This window comes from Colletotrichum graminicola, assembly GCF_000149035.1.
Source record: "Colletotrichum graminicola M1.001 genomic scaffold supercont1.4, whole genome shotgun sequence".
In the NCBI taxonomy this organism is placed as follows: Eukaryota; Fungi; Ascomycota; class Sordariomycetes; order Glomerellales; family Glomerellaceae; genus Colletotrichum; species Colletotrichum graminicola.
Window position 1 is genome coordinate 902,933 of NW_007361008.1, and position 18,021 is coordinate 920,953.

The following is an 18,021-nucleotide window of genomic DNA, read 5'->3' on the forward strand; positions in this document are numbered from 1 at the left end:
GCCCCCGCGTCCTGGCTCATCTATTTGCGACCATTTAGTGTAATCGCCGCCTCGGCAACTCAAAAGAAGGGCCTCAGGCAAGGCGAGTGAGTAGGTAGGTAGGTAGGCAGATGGTGGGCATAGGATAAACAATGGAATGGGGTAGGATGGGACCGGGGGTATGTAGCGATTTCCCCATTTGCATGTGCAAACGAGTGTAAGGGGGGTCGACCGAACTTTCAAATGGATGCATCGTATGTCACGCTCGACAATACTCAACGTAGGCCGTGGAGCAGATGCCAGCTTGAGCACGCCCCAGACTATGGGGGGAGTGCCGCCACCAACACCCACAAAGCGGGCGCGGGCAAGGGTAAAACGACGGAGATGATGAGCCGGTGACAGAAGGAAAGGAGAGGTGAGGAGACAGACCACGGGGCCAACTGGGCTCAGTTGCTTGCAGCCTCGGACTATCGTCCGGGATCGTCTGGGATCGTTCGGCGGTAGGCTTAAAGGGCCGTTGACGGCAGTCTGATGCCACTGGCACTAGCCAGATAAGGAAGATCCTCCTCCAAATAATCAGGTGCAGGAACAAGCGACTGACAGTGGACGTCCCAGGACGAGCACCCCGTTCGCCAGCCACCCCTCCTTCGCCACGCTTTTTGGGTAGCATGTATGTACGACGCAGACTTGCCGCAGAGGGAGGGTTATCGACCACCTTTTGAGACGAGAGGCTTATCCAAGGGTCCAGCTCCTGTTGAGACCACGACGGTGAAGGGAAGACAACCTTGGACCTGGCCATGACAGACGGCAAAAGCCTCGATAACATGCAGTGCCAAGAATTGGATGATGGAAAAGTTGATATGGATTGCACGGCTCCTCCAGCCTTTGATGAGCGGTAAATCAACACGCCCAGGCAAGGGACAAATCCCCAAGCCAGGAAAGGAAAGGAAGAACAAGGTGTATATCAAGCAAATGGGTAAGGCGTCACACATCTCGGACCGGATAGAGGCGAGAGGCGAGCTAACGCTGAAGCTTTGACCAGGCAGATGTTGAGGATGTTGAGGGAGGAGGCCATAGGCCATAGAGGCTCCGTTTGTCGAATGGGGGAACGGGTATGACTGCAGCAAGGAGGGCGGTAGACAAGAACGGGTAAGAGGGGGGAGACCAGAAGAAAGTAGGGGGGGAAAAAGCTAGGAGAATGGATGCTCAGGCAGGTGGCACAAGTGTAGAGGGGTATCATTGGGCAGGAGAGTGGTAGAGAGATGCGTCACAGAAATGGCACATACCTAGAGCCTGACATCATGGCCTGTGTCGCCCGCTTCAGCAGGTCGAAGCCGCCTGTGTTTGCATGTGTGCCCTCGGCGCCGGACATGGTTGCTGGTTGTCCTCTGTTCTCGTGTAACAATGATGGATGGCCTAGTCGAGGCAGAGGCCTAAATCCTTGGTTGGCGTCAAAACAGGCCGAGATATTGCTGGCGCTGCTGAAAGATTGGCCGATGCGAGAGACTGAGCGGCAGATGTGGTGAAGCCTGGCGCAGGTAGGTGGTGGGTGTGCGTGAGAAGGAGTGGTGTAGGGAGATTGTTTGCGTGAGAAAGCGGCGGCGGTTGCGGTTGTGGTGCAAGTGCAGGTGCGGGCGTTGTGATTTTTGGAGTTGGAATTGGAGACTTGATTTTTTTCTCTGAAGGGGGTGAGAAGTTGAGTGGGATGAGGTGAAGGTCGGCCACTGTCTATCCGTTGTGGGAGGGTAAGTGGATTGGATGCGGACGAGTGGAGGGTGGGAGGGGATTCTAAGAGGAGGGAGGGGGCGGAAAGGAAGGAAGGAAGAGAGGGGAAGAAGGCGCGAGTGAGTTCAGGTAAAGCCTGCCCGCTTGCTTCCTTGTTTTCCTTTTTTGATTTTTTTTTTCTCTTCCCCCTCGCGTTACTGGATTGACTTCACGCAGCAACCAGCTGGCAAAGAAAACAACAATTTTGGACCTCGAAGGGGGCAGCAGGACGGGGACAGGGCAGCCTCGACCAACATGTATGTACCAGTACCAGTGCCAGCAACAGAGCAGGGCAGGTAGGTCGGTTGAGTGAGTGAGCGAGCGAGTGAGTGAGTGTCGGTACCAGCGTTGTGTGTGAGAGTGGGGCGAGGGGGGCGACTGCGTAGCGTAGCACTCCAGTCGATGACAATGGACTGGTGGTCCAAGGCCCGAATGTACATATGGCAGGGAGTCCGTGACGAGGTTATGAACCCCCGGCCAGTGTGATTGCGGCTGTCGCAGAAGGCGGATCGTGAAGTGGCACCTAAGGACGGAAGGTTCACGAGGAGGACTCGACTCCTGATAATATTGAATAGCTTGGAAAATCGGGTTCGATGTGGGGTTGATCGAGTCAAAATGAGGTCAAGCGGGAGACGTCAGAGACGGAAGGAGGTCGTTGGTGAATATGTAGAAAAGGGAAAACCCTGAACTGGGGGGTCTTGTTTGTAGCCAGGCAAGGCAAAAAAGGCACTTTGCGTTGTTACCGGTGAAACCAACATGAGAGGTCGGCAAAGGTAGTAAGTAGGTAAGGTAAGGTACACGGCAAGGCGAGGTGAGGCGAGGCGAAATGTGGTGAGGTGACTATGAGAGGAAGAGGGCGTGGAGATGAGGTGGGGTGAGGTAAGAGGCAGGAAAACAAGCCTGTTTATTGGGAGGGGAGCTTGTTTGGACATTCAGTCCTATTCGATCCCGTTCTGCATCTTATGCCCAGAGATCGGTAGGCAATTCCTGGTGTCGAGTGTCTGTCGGAAAAACGGATGGCGGTGATGCCTGGGGCAGGTGCTTAGAGGAAACGTGATTCCAGTTCCAGTCCACGCCTGGTGTTGAATAAGCAATTGACTGATTGTATTGGGTCAGCGGTCAGCCAGTCGTCGCAGCCCGACGGCCAAAGAGTAGCTACCATCTACCTACGTTGCTACGTAAACTACTTTAGGTACGGTGTACTACCGCAAATGGTGTGCCTCCCTAACCCCACAAAAAGGACGATACCCCCACAAAGGGACCGGACTCTCACACAGGCCATATGCGCCGGCCTAGTGCCGGTAGCCTGAGTACCTCCTCCTTAGGTATCTACCTAGGTTGAGAGTGTACTGTAGTGCAGTGTACCTAGTGTAGAGTAGAGCGAGAGGCTTCTTCTAGAAACCTTCTATTATAATGAGTATTGGCATGATGTTATGTTCACCTATATAGTGTTTTACCGACTGTGTTGGAATACCTTGTTGCGAGTACCTGTGCGACTTTGAGAAGGACCGCCTTGGACACGTGCGTATCCGTACCTCAGTAAAGCGAGGTGAGGGGTTCTGCTCTCGAGCAGGGTAGATAGGCATTTCGTTCGGGATGCCGTTTTAGGGATACAGGCTTCCAAAGAGTTCTGGGTGGCCTGCATTCCACAGCTGCTTTGGTAATGGCGAGAAGATGACTGCTGCTTGCCCGCCCGCCACGCCAAGCGGCATACGCAGTTGCCGTAGGTAGTGTAGGTGTGTACGGAGTACGGATACACTAGGTATATACGGAGTATGTATTGTCTCATTCGAAGAAGTACGAATAGCGACAGTGTCCATGCAGCTGCCACCCCCCCTGCCTCCACTTACCCTCCGCCCGCGGCGTCCACTTCGGCCACCACCTCCTCGAATTCATACCAAATGCAGGGATGACACATCACATGGCTTTATATCCAAAGGGCCTCCCTCTCTTCCGCTTCAGTTCCAAACGTAAAAATACGGCTTTCAGAATGCGCGCATATAGGCCTCGCCTTTGGGCCGTATCGTCCCTTCATAAACAATCCACGTCTCGTCCGGCATCGGTTAACCTTGCTTCATTGCAATTGCAGGGGGGGGCATTTGTTCTAGACGGCCTTCGAGAACCAACTGAACAGGCTTGCCAAGGAATGTCCAGCGCCTCGCCGGTTTGAGCGAGGTTTTCGCCGCAACCAACGACCAACGTCTAATTCAGGACCGCGCCTCTCAAGCGGAGGGTAACAAACGATAATATATACAGCTCCATCTAAATGATGTGTATAACCTGTACAACATTCAAAGGGGGGGCGAGGACACGAACGCTTGCACGATGGCGTCGACTGGCTCAGCTCAGGCTTGTGGGGTTCTCACCGGCCTCCCTCCGAGACCGCCGACACGAACATGAGGGATCCTCCTCGGGAAACCGTCGACCCCCGCCAGCGGGCCACCCTTACCATTCTGACATGCGAGTGACCCGCGGGGGTGGATGTGTTAGCTGGACCATTCGGTTAACAAGGTGGATGAGTCAAGACCGTCGACAAACCAACATCACATTTGGAAGGCAGCATTGGCTCCGACGCATTACACCCCTTTCGCCACTCTGCAACCGTACAGCTGCAGAGCTGCCTGCCTATCTTGTCATGGTGGTCGCACCTGCAGGGAGGGTTGTTGGTTGGATACCTTGCTGGGCCAAAAGGGGGCTCTGCTTTGGCCAGGCCACTCCACGGTCCCCATTTCCCATATGTCACCGTCACGTCCGCAACTCTTTATAGGTAGGTATCGTTGACTCTGCGGATCGAGACACTGCTGGGGCCTGGCATGTCTCGAAGCAACCCCCAATGTCAGCTTGCGATGCATTACAGAGTACGGGCCATGCACTGTCAGCTCGGCAAATACCAGCCGCCATTGGTCGGATTCGCGCCTTCTATTCGCGCACTGAGAGATACGATGTCATGTACACTATGTCCTTGTCCAAGGTGATGCGCCTGCCGGTTTTTGCAGAGGCGGGTTTACCACAGCATGGATGGGTGCCATGGCTTGGCCTACCAACCTTTGGGGACTAGCACCAGCTTGTTGTCGACTAGAGGCCGGCATGGTCCATCCAGCCGTCCCAGACGGCCTGCTCAGACTAGCGTATTGTCTTCGTCCTGAGGGCACGGGGCGATATCATGTTACACAATCCCGTCATATCGGTCAATTCGAACGAGCGGGGCTGACGAAGAACAGTGACGGTACAACAACACCTCGCAAATCTACCTACGGCACGGCACACGCGTTGTTGCAACCACACGCTTACATTTCGGGATGCCCCTAAGTTGAGGGTCGACGCCATGATTTATTTGGCAGCTGGGGCAACGTCGCTGAATAAGCTGACAAGCTCACGCTTGGGGATCCAACCCCCTCCCCGACTTTTCACCTCATGCATGGTACATGATGGATGTGAGTCGACCACTCCCACCAATCGTTCCCGCCGTTCGCCTACCGGTAGAGAGGCCGCCCGGCCCCTACGTAACTGGTGGAATTCGCTACGTCAACCTCTCTCCTGCCCCTGCCCCGACGTTGGATCTCCATCTCTGTTCCCGTTCCATCCGACGTTGCCCAGCGTTCAGTGAATGGCGATTCTTCATATGCTTTTACGAGTCATTAGGCTCTTAGTCGCAGCATGAACATGGTATTCAAGGCGCTGCTCGGGCGTTCATTATACCCTCGGGACGCTCTTCGTTGCCTGCTCCATGTTCGTGTCAAGCGACCAACGTTCCCTTCATGCGGCGTGAGACGAATGTCTGCTCCAAGGCGTCAACTTACCTTCAAACCAGAGAGCTCAGCCTTCCTATAGAAACTCGTGTGTACCTTGTGCTATGGCAATCGTGCCTTTGGTCCCAGCCGCAGTCCCCCAGTCCCGTTCTCATGTGCGCTCGAAAACTCTTTACCCCGACTCGACGAAACGCCCCGGCCGACCGACTGTCCCTCGTTAACGTTTCGCAGACCCAACCCGGAGCAATCCTCGTCCGAAGAGTATTCGAACCGAACCGCCGGGTCTGCATTTCGCCAACCCCGGGCTGTCGCTTGTCCCCCAACACATGTCCAAATGTTTTCAGGCCCGAGTTCCCTCTCGTCTGCCCCCTTCCCGCTTCGGGGGCCACATGTCGAAGAATCAACGTGCTTCATTCTCATGCGACCCTTCGTGCATCTGGCATTTGCACATGAACGCTGGCTGGCGCTGACAGGTTGGGGGAGGGGGGAAGCAACCAGTGCCAGTGCCCAGCTTCGTCTCTCGCATTGACAACTCCCTCGGATGGGGGGTTCTCTCACTGACCAATCACCCGTCAGCTGCCGGGAGCTTTCATGCTTCTACCGTACGTACTGCGTAGTTGACTTATGTATGTAGGTAGGTAGATGCAAGGCCGATGTCTGTGCTCCCGCGTTCCGCCGATGGGGGGGGGGGGGGGGGGGTTGATACCCTGCGTCTATTTGCCATGTGCTGCTACCAGAGAATGCAGGGTCGGCCTGACAAGACGGCTACCCAGTGTTGCAATCTTCCCTGTTTCGGGTGCTCCAGTTCCTGTGTTTGTCCTTGCTTCCACGACGTCGTTTCAGTGTTGATCATGCCAACGCCGTCAAGCTGCATGCATCCCGTCTCTACAGAGCCGAGTGGTCTGATGCCGTTGGTCGGCTTCTTGGAATTCATGAGCTCCACGTTATGTGGCTGCAAGTGTTCACTTTGTCGCTGGCCAACAAATGGTAACTGTAAACTTGAAAACCGATGTTTTTGTCATTGCCAATTCATAAACACTGGGGTTACGTTCATATATTGCTTAATTAGGTCGCAGCCGAGGGGAAGTATCCCCTGTTCATTCAAACGACCCTGGTCATCTTTATCCTGTAACCTGCAAGGCATATTAACTCGAGGCTCGTGCGTATAGGTCAAAATGTGGTTTTGTATAATTTGCAACCGAACTCACTATGCTAGGATCTCCAGGACCCATTGGGAACCTCTCCAGATGTGTCTAGTCTAGTAAATGTAAACCCGCCGTGCCATGCAACGAACAGCCCGGTGTGGATATACTCCTATACGGAGAAGCGACGACGTCTAACCCAAAAAGCCTTCCGAACGCCCCATGGTATGCTTCTCCCACATGATTCATTACTCAATGGCTAGGTAAGCCGGTCACGTCCGGCCGTCAACGCGATGAGTCCATCTTCTCCACGCCCTTCTTCTTGAGGGCGATTCGTCGCTTCTTGATCCACACGGCGTCGTCAGTCTTGACCCACTTGAAGTTCTTGGTCGAGAGCAGGATCCTGGGACGCTTCTGCGCCGCGGCCAGGGGCTGGGGTCTCGGTCGCGCGAGCAGTCGTTGCTGCAGTAAATGGCTGTTGTGGTAGATTCTAGGGCTCGGGAGGAACGCGGCCTCATGCGTTTTCCTCACGATGATGATCTCCTCGGCCAGCGGGGGCGGCGGGAAGACGAGAATGTCGGAGGGGCGGTGCCGGCGAGATTTGGAAGGTGTCTGCTCTGTTGCAGGCGAGCCGTCAGTTCATGAAGAGCTAGGGATTAAGAGATGGGCATTGGGACTTACTGCGGATCTTGCGTAGGGAAACCGTCGGGGTTGTGAAGGCTGGTGATTGATGCTTGGTGTGGGAGCCGTCCCCGACAGACTCCTGGTCCAACATGATCGGGGCCATGTTCTCCGGATTACGATTCACTTCAGGGTGAAGTGAGGCGGTTGTGTTTCTTAATAGTTAATTTGTTCGACCAAGGTAAAGGCGTCCGGCGCGGTTGAAGTGGGTGACTGATGATGAAGATAATGAGGTATCCAGGACTGGGCTTCAAATCACTGTGTTGGATGTAACTACGTCTTGATTCTGCAGTGAAACTCTCGTGTGTTCTTAATGAGGTTCAGGTATTCTGAGGAAAACGAATAGGCCGAAGAAGGACAACTGAGAGCAGCCAAGATATAGGTCGAAGGCCGGTGGAGCCTGATCTCGATGTGAACAACTGATATAAGTGACTGTTCCCAGCCCTATTATGAATGATCAAGTTGAGACGAAATAGAAGTACGGATGCCTGGATTTTCCACGTCGTGGAGTCGAGTAATGACGGCATGGAGAAGATCATACGGCTAGGTGGAAGAGGTGAATGACCACGGCCGAACCCATCCGCGTGACCACCACTCCATTCACCCCAAAGCTCCACGCGGCTCCTGGCGGAACCACATCACTGGACCGCGAACTCGCCAGAAGAGCCCCAGGCATATCGATAACATAACATTGGGGTTGATTGGCGTATTGATTTCTTTCTGCCTGCCGGGACGAGAAAAGATGGGAAAAGGGGACCGACCACAGCGGCGAAACTTGTTTTTTCGGGCAAAGGTCGAAACCCTCAAAGAACTTGTTCATTCCTACAGAGGGACAAAGCAGCGGCTTAAAACAACACATTCATATACAAATACTACACAGAAGATCGACAAACCATTCAATCGGTGCACATAAGGCCGTCGTGGCCAAAGGCAGACCAGTCCGCCGTGAGAGGCTCGCGGACCAACTCCTTAATTCCGGTCCCTGTACTCGGCGATGATCCGGTCGATCCTCCTCTCGGCCTCCGGTGTTCCTTTGGGATTATTACGTGGATCAGAGCCGTTCCTCGGGAGCAGAGGGTCGGGAAAGTGCTCTGCCAACCTGCTTTTAGCACTGGTTTCCATCTCGGTAACCGCAGCCGGCCTTGCTCGTTGATGAATTGTTCAAAACACGGGAGATGCGAGAGATGTGAGAGATGCTGGAACTGCTCCCCCAATCCAGAGTAACGAACAAAAAGACTGGTGCTGATAGCACTTACTCGGATCGAAGCGCTGGTCGAGAAGCTTCGACTTTAAGGATTCAAACTCCTCTCTGGACTTCTTGCTGTTCCAGCTGGGCGCGGCCTTGCCGTCATCAGCGGCGCTGGCTCCGGCCTCGGAGCGGGGTGTCTGGAGCTTCGCAGAACCAGCAGCCATTGCTTTCCTTTGTTTCTTCGAGTTAAGATCGGGTTAAAATAGTCTTTAAACCATTGCGAGAAGCCGCGGGATAGGGTTGGAAGCTGGAGATGTATGCTTACAGGCCAGGGTCAGTTTCAACACCCGATTCGGCAACCTAGGATGTGCCAAGAGGCGTAGTTGGGAATTGGTGACAAGAGATGCGAAACGATCGAAGCACTAGAGAAGATCAGAGAATTGATACGACAGATATAGGTATTGAGAAATACTATAATGGAACCTGAAAAAGACAATGAAATGAAGATGGTCTCTTAGCTGGGATTCTGCTTACGCATTGAACTGGGCAAGTGATAAATGAGAGTAGTCTCTCGTCTGGCTGGCTTGTCACCTGGCCCGGGCAACCCCACTATGCCCCAGCGTGTTTCCAAGATCCGATGCGCCTGCTGACCCCTGGTGCCCCTCCACACAAGCCTGGACAGAGAGGAGACTTTATCGGTACATCAACTCTGGCTCCATAGTGGCAGGTTTGAGAAGTATTACCGAGGTCATCTTCCTAGTATGGAGAAGCTAAAAAAATATAAAAAAATAACCGTACCGACAACGCACAAGGCACAGCCAACAAGGGACCAGGCCCGACAACTTCATCTCATTCCACCTTTTCCATCCCCAGTGTGCAATTGTGAACAGCCACCTCCTTTGAGAACTGGGCAACCTCCGATTTTGGGTCGCATTGCGTTCACCTCCTCCTTGAAACCCTCCAATGCTTCCGTTTTAGCTGCTCTCACCGCTCGCCTCGTCACGGTCACAGGACACTCATCCTTTTCCCACCCCACCCAGCCAAAGCACCTTTCTCCTGAGCAGGCGTACTTGCTAGTTGCCGACAAGTCTGTATACCGCGCCTGAAACTCTGAACAACTCCTGGACAGGATGGTCAAGAAGGCATCCGTTCCTAACGCTTGGGAGGACGATGACTGGGAGTCTGCTGCCGACAAGATGGATGGTGGGGCACCGTTGCAGCCTGAACCGCCGGCACCGCTGAGCAAAGCAGAGCGCCTTGCCCAGCATGCCGAGTCAAACAGGAAGCTCTGGGAATCAGCGTACGTCCATTGATGATGTCTCCTGCCTCCCGATATAGCCTATATGCAATTTCCCCGTCCTCTGGGCCTTCCAGTCTTTCGGGTGACCAGCCACTGACATAGCAACCCCGATAGCGATACCCCGACACCTCTGACCTTCCTTGAGGCCCAGCCCTCAGTGCCACTGGCTACGGGCTTCAAGCCGCAAGTTAAGGTACTCAGCCGCAAGCCCGCACCCCGGACCATTGCCCGCCGTGATCCTGTCACCGGCCAGCTCTCTCACCTCTCCCTGGCCGACGACGACGCCGACGACGAGGCCGCCGAGAAGAAGCCCCAGCTCACACCGGAGGAGATTCGTGCCAAGCAGCAGCGAGAGCTCGAGGAGAAGCAGCGCCGATACGAAGAGGCCCGCGCCAAGATCTTTGGCGAATCGAACCCCTCGTCCGGGGCCTCGAGCCCCGGGACGACGACCCCGCCCAGGAGCGGGGAGAATGAGAGGGGAGGAGGAGGCCGCGGTCGTAGTAGGGGACGCGGCCGTGGCGGCGGGCACCGAGGAAACAACTCAAGCCGGCAGGAGGACTACAGGCGACCCGGCAGCAGCAGAGCCGACACCGTCCGTTCCGAGAGCGGCCGCGAGCTCTTCGATCCTGGCTATGCGCCCAGGGGAGGCTTCGCAATGCAGAAGCGAGGAGGCGAGCCCGGCCCGCACTCTGGCCGGTCCATGCCAAGGGACGAGGAACAGCCCAAGCAGGCCCTGCGAGCGCCACGCGGACCGGACGGGAGCGGAAGAGGAGGGTTCGGCTTCGCCAAGCGAGGCACCAAGGAGGGTTGATTTACTACTTATCCTATTGACATGAAAGCTACCAGCCTCCACCAATCTTGCCCGCCAACTGGACAACGCGCTCTGTGTCGCTCACCTTGTCCTTTCCCACGTCGCTAACCACCTCGCGATACGTGGTGAGCGCCATCCTGCCCAAGTCTATGCCAGTAATGCCCGCCCAATGCGCCAGGGTATCTCGAATGTACGAAGGTGAAATTCCATCAACAATATCCGCTCGAAGGTCGCCGCCGTTCTGAGACACGCCGTCCTCACCATCGGAGTCCTCCGCTGAGAAGTAGGCCTCGTCGATCTCGGCCAAGAAGACCTTTTGCTCAAGGGGGCCGGGCTTAGCCTCAAAGCCCCGGCGCTCGACGATGATGGGGTCGTCGACCTTGATCTGCCCACCGCCGTTGGTGCAGCCGCCAGGGCAAGCCATGACCTCAACGTAGGCATACTCGAGCCCGGCCGACTTACCGGCGGGCCGTCTGGCAGCGCCAAACGCCTTGCCGCCAGGCATTCGAGACGGCCGTGCCGGCTTCAGCTTCCGCACCAGGTTTTGGATATTCCGGAAACCGTAGTACCTGGCAGCCTTAAATATCGGATCGCCGGCGGGGGAGGCAACAATAAACTCAACAACGTCGGCGTTGCGTCCGCGGACCACTTGGATCTGGGAACCGGGATGCTTGGAGACCACAGTCTGGAGGGTGAAGTATAGGTTGCCGCCGGACGTGCCAGCCGCCTGAGACGAGCGGTGGGCGATGCGGCCAGGGAAGAGGAACTTGTCCAGGCGCGCGTCGGGAAAGAACACGCGCTCGAAGCTCGGCTTACTCCGGGCAAGGTCGAAGAAATTGAAGCCCCTTGATTCCGCCAACATGAGGACCTCCTTGCTAGTGATGACGCAGTCGACGTCGCGGACTCCCCTGCCCGGCATCCCGTCCCCAGCCCAGACCGAATCCGTAAGCTCCTCGCGACTGGCCTCCAGCTTCTTGTCGAAGCAGGGCATGACTGCCAAGTGCCAGATCCTGCTGGGCGGAATCCCGAGCTTCTTGCTGAGGGTGGTCTTGAGCAGTGTGCCCATCAGCGCCTGAGGCGACTTAACCCGTGACAGGTGCGGTAGCACGTACGGGTGCGTCTTCTCGGCGTAGCACACCCAGCCAGGGCACGACGACGTCAGGATGGGCTTCGTCGCGGACGACGCAGGGGCGTCCTCTGCGCTCAAGACCTCGTCCGCACCGAGGACCAGGCACGCCTCACGCGCAACGTTGGTGTCCAGGACCCACGTAAACCCGTTGTTGTGCTTCCCCGCGCTCGCCAGCCCATCGGGGCCGCCGAGCAGCCTCTCGAGCATATGACCCGCCTCCTTCTCCGTCGTCCCCTTCCCCGCCGCGGCGGCCAGGCTCGCCCTAGTCTGGGGCGATACGCTGGCGACGAAGAGCCTGCGGCTCTCGTCCTCGAGGCCGTCGACGCGGAATTGGCCGTCATCGTCCGGGCCGACGATGCGCAGCGCGGGGCCGAAGTCAAGGGTGTGGAGGACCTCGGTGTGGGACTGCATGCTGACGAGAACGGCCTCGGCGGAGGTGACGCAGCCGGAGCAGGCGAGGCAGTCCGTTAGAGAGATCTCGGCCGGCGGGGCATTGGCTGCGGCGGAGCTGGGTTGGCCGTCGAGTATCACTTCGTGTTCGAGGGAGGGGTCCTGCGACGGTGGCGGGGCGGAGGGAAGGGTCTCGATTGGCTTTATGCAGGCGACGCCCGGACTGATGAAGTCGTTGAGGTCGTCTGCCGAGAGGATCGCGCTCATCTTGTCGGTTTCGGGAGGGTTTGTCAAGTCGTAGTGGGAGAAGGGGGGTTGATGGTCAAGGAGGTGGGATGTTGACGATGGCGGGGCAAATGTGATGCGAGAGAAGAACAAAGGGCAGGCCACAAGGATTTTGTAGAAGAGCAGAGCAGGTTCAACAACCAGCAACTTTTGTAAACATTACAAACAGGTAGCAGAGATAAGAATAATCCAGGTCGCCTTTTTCAGGATGCTGCTAATAAACGTGAGTGGTCCCCTTCTCTCACCCTCTATCTCTTCGCGAACCCGGAGATGCGCAAATGGTTGACAGCCTTCGGACGCTTGAGGAAAAACAAAACCGGCAGAGTGTGATTGCAAATCAGCCCCTCGCAACTGGGCTTTTGCAGGGGAAACGCCGCTGGCAAAGGCGAAAGTTGGGGAATCCACAGGGCACGCAAGCGCTGCGAAATCGGCAGGTGGCGGATTGGCGAGAAGAAAAAAAGCGGGCGAGGAAAGATTCCGCCTCCCACTTCCACACCACAGGCGGCATCGGCCTCGGACCCCTGAGAAGCGCTGAGAGAAATACAGGGGGTATTCTTTACAGGAACAAACAAGTCGTGCAGGTGCTGGCCAGCGGTTGACAGGGAGGGTGGCCGCGCGCCTCTCCGACAAGCCCGGGGGGGGGGGGGGGGCGGTCCAATGACGTCGCTTGGATACCCAATATACGTACCGTTTACCAACCTTGAGGTCATCCACGCGATGGAGAGCTGTAGAAGCCCCAGCCAGCTTCAAGTTATTATTATTCCCTTCTGTTTCCTGGAAAGCTATAATACCCCATCTCAGAAAACTCGTCGCTCAGAAGCAGATAATTACCGGAAACTGGCTTTCAGTAGCTCCCTTTAACACTTCAATGGACGTATGGGCAATCCTCTCAAACCGCGCGCACATTGAAAGCCGCTGACAAGCTCCTCTCTACACTACACAACAGGCGATATCGACCTTCAGCTTCGGCAACCTGGGCTGGCTCGCGACACAGGCTGTCCCGCTCATCATCTGGCCGAGGTTTATTACCAACCTCCTCCGTCCCGAGGACTACCAGGCCGCAGGCTGTGAGCCCTTTCTCGCCATCTTCGCGAGGACAAAGTGAACTGACGTCCACCCCGCCAGCTCTTGAGGACTACTTTGCCCGCTCCCTAGGATTCGCTCTCCTCACCCTCGGCCTCCTCGTAGTGACCCTCTCCGGCGCGGTCCCCCTCGTATCCGAGGACCAAAGTCAGTCGCATCCCCCCCCCCTTCCCTGTCCGCATCCTCGCCTGCCTGTCTGTCTTGATAGACTCCTCTCCGCATCGTACTTACAACTCGCAGCCCCGCCGGGGACTGTCTCGCCATACGCCAACGCCGCCCTGTTCCTCTCCTCCATCCACCACGCCTCCGCCGCCTTCTACTGCTACAGCAGGTATCTGCGGACGGACCAGACGGGCTTCGTCCTAGGCTGCCTCGGCAGCACTTTCTTCGCCCTATTCGGCCTCTGGTGTCTCATGTTCGCCGGCGACAAGTCGCGCCGCAGCAAGAAGCACGGCTACGACAAGGACACGAGCTCGTTTCCCTTCAAGAACGCAGAATCGTACCGCGCCAAGAAGAAGGGTATGTAAGTGTTTGCATTTCACTTCTCGCCGGCCAAGTGGATGCCGCTGTCTTATAGGGCTTCGGCCTACAACGCGCGTCATGGGATTTGGCAGCGCCTCCGGTCCAGCCCTTTCAAGAGATGGCGGCAATGTTAAAATAACTTACACAAATTCTTACTTCTTGTCAAAGTCATCCCCACGCAGTATGAAGTAAGGAGTAGGCAGCCAATATCAAGGTGTTTTAGGGGCGGCTGTACCGCCGCTGCTCATCAATTACAGTCAACGATGAATCATTCTCCTGTTAATACAATACGCCATGCGCCGTATGCCCCATGTGCCTCTTGCCAAACTTCCCTGACGCTCCCTGCGGCAGAGTGTGCAGACAATGGAGTTTGTCGGCTCCACACTGACTGCCTTGTTATTTATACCCTTGGTATTTGGGACTATCCTTCTCCCGCGAGTTCTGAAAGACGCTCCATCTCATGGTAGGCTCTGCTAGGAGGACTACAGACTCGTCGACTCTTCCGCGTATATGAGATAGACTGTTTGATCCTTAGGGGCGCCGGGGTCGCTGTCTGCATGGTCACCATGGTTCCTTCAGCTGTCGAAGTGCTCGTCGAAGTGGACCTGAACAGACCTGCGCGTGCGTTCTGATGAGGTAATAGTAGGAATATTCATGGCCACAGCCGATGCAGGGAACTTTCGGTTCGCCCATGCCCAGCGGTTCCCCCACGAATTGTCCGAGGTCGCCGTTCCTGTCTAGGTTCCCCGAGCAGCCCTCAATTGCAGAAGACTGGCTCTAACTAGCTGCCGCAACTTCCGCTGAGCTAGCCCCGTTGGCCAGAGTCTCTTTAGCGCTGGAATCTTGCTGAGAGCCTGCGCCATCGCCATTTGTTGCATCTCCATTGCCTTCTTGGCTTTCGAGCACGCCTGACAGCTGAACATCCGCTGCGCCTGACAGCACTGCCTGTCTGCGTTCATGCCAGTCGACCTCGCTCTTTACAACCTGGGAAAAGAGCACTTCCTTTTCGCGCCAAAGGTCCTTGTACTGTTTCTCCCAGTACTTCACTTCTTCCGCGAGCTTCGCTGATTCATCCTGGGCCCATTTGACTTGGAATCTGCAAAGTTTGTAAAGCTTCTCGAGAGGTATCTTGAGCTCCTCGGGAGTGAAGCCTTGCTCTTCGGTCAGGGGCGTGAACAGGTCGGCCGAGAGCTCATCGTCATCCGCACCATCGTCCATGGCGTCGTCATGGCCGGCGGCGTGTGATTGGGGGGTCTTGATGATGATCTTCAGCTTGCCCTTGCCCGTAGGGCCGGCCTGCATCGACTTGGGGACTGGGTCAGAGGGGCGCAGAGCCTCTGTCTCGTGAACAGTCCGCATGTGCTTCGCTAACGCATCGGATCTAGTAAACGAGCGGTCGCATTCTGCATTGGTTAGCCACCATCTTTAGGGTGACCGGATATTGGCATTGCAAACCTGGCAAGTAGCAGTAGAAGGGCTTCTCCCTAGTATGGCTACGCATATGGGCTTTGAGCGCGTAACCGCTGGCATGGCCCATGCTCTTTCGGTTGCACCCAATCCATTCACACGTGTACTTCTTTTGTCGGCTCTCGATGTGATCGCTGTGAATGTGGTCTACCAACTTATCCATGTTGCCAAAATCACCCGCGTCGCAGCCCTCCCAGGCACAAGCCGTGACCTGCTCCTGGAAGTCCTCTTCGTCTAGTTTGGCATTTATGGGAGAACTGGGAATGTCACCAGAGGTGTCCGATGAGACGTCCGACATGCCATCCAACGGGTCTGGCTCGGGTACAGCTTCGGGCTCGGGTTCGGCAACGACCGCGGGAGACGTCGTCGAAGCCGCTCCCAGCTTCTGTCGCTTCGAAGGGCGGAGGAGCGACTCGTCCTCGTAGTCGTGGACCTCGCCATCAGAGGCATCGCTGTTGTCCATGGAGGAAAGCGGCGATTCGGGTGGTGTCGAGTCTCCACGAGCCATTTTGCGCCGTTCTGGGGATGGAATGCTTTTCGAAGGATGCAGTAATTATCGTCAATGGTTTGCTACTAAAAGGCGTGGAACCAATCGTCTCCAGGGACAGTGAATTAGAAGGTGAGATTGATGTAAAATAGATAATTCCCAGTGGAGGGAAGAGTAGAGGGTGGATTAAATGGCGGATTTCAGTTAAGTGCAGGCCAATCGCCGGAGAAATCACGTCGGGCCTTGCTCCTGACAACTTTAATGATGTTTGCGCCTGGGCTCGATCCAGTGTCGCGACGAAGACCGTGTGGTTCATGGGAGCTCTGTAAGGTGGGTCCAGTCGACGAGCCAACTTCACTGGGGGTCCGTGACCAGCTGGTCTCGCCTGCGCGCTGATGGCGACAGCTGGCAGGTCTGCCCTTGTGGCGTGCTTGGAATCCACCCGGGTTCCTCCCCTGCAGGTACCTATGACTCGAGGGGTCTTCGAAAGTCGAAATCGTTTTGTTTATTCCCCCGCCCCCACCATCATCACAACACCCGGACAGACACTCATTTTGCGCACTTGGAGCCACCTCTTCCCAAGCATTCTACTTCTCTCTACCTCTACCCATCATCATACTCATCATGGCGTCTTCGCGCAAGGTGTTCTCCCTTGAGGGAAAGGGTCTCAAGCTCGATACTGCCGCCGACCTGGAACCCCACATCGCCGAGCTTATCTCGACCGATGTCGAGGAGGTCAAGTTCCTAGGAAACACCTTGGGTGTTGGCGCTTGCAAGCGTCTGGGTGAGGTTTTGGCCACCAAGAATAACCTTCAGGTACGCTACTGACGGCTTCGACACTCACGTCCAACTGCTAACGAAACTGGCCAGTCTGCCGACCTCTCCGATATCTTCACCGGCCGTCTCCTCAGCGAAATCCCCGAGGCTCTGACCTCCCTCCTTACTTCGATCCTCAACCTCCCCAAGCTCACGACGATCAATCTGAACGACAACGCTTTTGGCATCAACACTCAGGCGCCCGTCGTCGCCTTCCTAGCTGCTCACGTCCCTCTCCAGCACCTGTACCTGAACAACAACGGTCTCGGTCCCCATGCCGGTATTCTGGTGGCGAACGCGCTGTCTGAACTGCACGCGAAGAAGGAGGAGGCAAGGAAGGAAGGCAAGGAGGTGCCGCACCTTGAGACTGTTATCTGCGGTCGTAACCGTCTGGAGAATGGCAGTATGCAGGCCTGGGCCAAGGCCTTCAGCCTCCACAACAAGATTAAGGAGATTAAGATGGTTCAGAACGGAATTCGCCAGGAAGGTATCAGCCACCTCATTAGCGAGGGTTTGAACCATGCGACCGAGCTGCGCATCCTAGATCTCCAGGATAACACCTTTACCGTCTCGGGTGCCAAGGCTGTTGCCAGCGTTCTCCCGACCTGGACACACCTCCAGGAGTTGGGTCTTAACGATGCCTATCTCACTGCTAAGGGTACCGCTCTCGTCACCAAGGCTCTTGCAAAGGGTAAGCAGGACAAGCTCGAGATCCTTCGTCTGGCTTTCAACGATATCACCCCTAAGGCCCTGGCCAGCATTGCCAGCGTAGTTTCCAGCTCTCTGCCTGCCCTGATGAAAGTTGAGCTCAACGGCAACAAGTTTGAGGAGGAGGACCCCTCTGTCAGCGCCATCCGCGAGGAGCTGGAGGAGCGCAAGGAGAAGACCGGCGGCGACATTGTCGATGAAGACGCATGGGGCCTCGACAGCCTCAGCGATCTCGAGGGCGACTCCGATGATGAGGAAGAGGAGGAATCCGAGGAGGAAGAGGAGCCGGAGCCCACAGAGAGAGCCGAGATCCTCGACAAAGAGGCCCAGGAGGCCCAGGAGGAGCCTACTGTTCAGCTCAAGGACAAGGAGGTGGACGATCTGGCCAAGAAGCTGGGCAAGACGGAGATCTAGAGTTGGACATAACATTTCTTTTGGTTTACAGGTTTAGAAGATGGAACGCAAGAGGAATGCCCACCCCCCATTTGCAGGAGTGAGGAGACAGACACGATACCCCCC

At 56.1% G+C, this 18,021-nt stretch overlaps 8 protein-coding genes across 8 annotated transcripts; 3 read left to right on the forward strand and 5 right to left on the reverse strand.

Annotated features, from left to right (window-relative positions):
• Window positions 1–943: 943 nt before the first annotated feature.
• Window positions 944–1,351, reverse strand: GLRG_01565 (uncharacterized protein; the record flags this gene model as incomplete). The annotated part of the gene is made up of 2 exons (XM_008092250.1): window positions 944–1,097; window positions 1,266–1,351. The coding sequence occupies 2 exons, from the start codon at window positions 1,349–1,351 to the stop codon at window positions 944–946; spliced, it is 240 nt and encodes a 79-aa protein (XP_008090441.1).
• A 5,568-nt stretch (window positions 1,352–6,919) lies between these two features.
• On the reverse strand, window positions 6,920–7,421 carry GLRG_01566 (uncharacterized protein; the record flags this gene model as incomplete). Its single annotated transcript, XM_008092251.1, has 2 exons — window positions 6,920–7,251; window positions 7,316–7,421. The coding sequence occupies 2 exons, from the start codon at window positions 7,419–7,421 to the stop codon at window positions 6,920–6,922; spliced, it is 438 nt and encodes a 145-aa protein (XP_008090442.1).
• An 863-nt stretch (window positions 7,422–8,284) lies between these two features.
• Window positions 8,285–8,728, reverse strand: GLRG_01567 (uncharacterized protein; the record flags this gene model as incomplete). Its single annotated transcript, XM_008092252.1, has 2 exons — window positions 8,285–8,406; window positions 8,572–8,728. 2 exons carry the CDS (start codon window positions 8,726–8,728, stop codon window positions 8,285–8,287), a joined length of 279 nt encoding a protein of 92 aa, XP_008090443.1.
• A 906-nt stretch (window positions 8,729–9,634) lies between these two features.
• Window positions 9,635–10,615, forward strand: GLRG_01568 (uncharacterized protein; the record flags this gene model as incomplete). The annotated part of the gene is made up of 2 exons (XM_008092253.1): window positions 9,635–9,804; window positions 9,919–10,615. 2 exons carry the CDS (start codon window positions 9,635–9,637, stop codon window positions 10,613–10,615), a joined length of 867 nt encoding a protein of 288 aa, XP_008090444.1.
• A 28-nt stretch (window positions 10,616–10,643) lies between these two features.
• Window positions 10,644–12,401, reverse strand: GLRG_01569 (iron only hydrogenase large subunit domain-containing protein; the record flags this gene model as incomplete). The annotated part of the gene is made up of 1 exon (XM_008092254.1): window positions 10,644–12,401. The coding sequence occupies one exon, from the start codon at window positions 12,399–12,401 to the stop codon at window positions 10,644–10,646; it is 1,758 nt and encodes a 585-aa protein (XP_008090445.1).
• Window positions 12,402–13,287: 886 nt separating this feature from the next.
• GLRG_01570 (uncharacterized protein) lies at window positions 13,288–14,029 on the forward strand (the record flags this gene model as incomplete). Its single annotated transcript, XM_008092255.1, has 4 exons — window positions 13,288–13,293; window positions 13,366–13,486; window positions 13,545–13,649; window positions 13,743–14,029. The coding sequence occupies 4 exons, from the start codon at window positions 13,288–13,290 to the stop codon at window positions 14,027–14,029; spliced, it is 519 nt and encodes a 172-aa protein (XP_008090446.1).
• A 772-nt stretch (window positions 14,030–14,801) lies between these two features.
• Window positions 14,802–15,999, reverse strand: GLRG_01571 (uncharacterized protein; the record flags this gene model as incomplete). Its single annotated transcript, XM_008092256.1, has 2 exons — window positions 14,802–15,427; window positions 15,480–15,999. The coding sequence occupies 2 exons, from the start codon at window positions 15,997–15,999 to the stop codon at window positions 14,802–14,804; spliced, it is 1,146 nt and encodes a 381-aa protein (XP_008090447.1).
• Window positions 16,000–16,602: 603 nt separating this feature from the next.
• Window positions 16,603–17,916, forward strand: GLRG_01572 (ran GTPase activating protein 1; the record flags this gene model as incomplete). Its single annotated transcript, XM_008092257.1, has 2 exons — window positions 16,603–16,794; window positions 16,849–17,916. The coding sequence occupies 2 exons, from the start codon at window positions 16,603–16,605 to the stop codon at window positions 17,914–17,916; spliced, it is 1,260 nt and encodes a 419-aa protein (XP_008090448.1).
• Window positions 17,917–18,021: the final 105 nt, after the last annotated feature.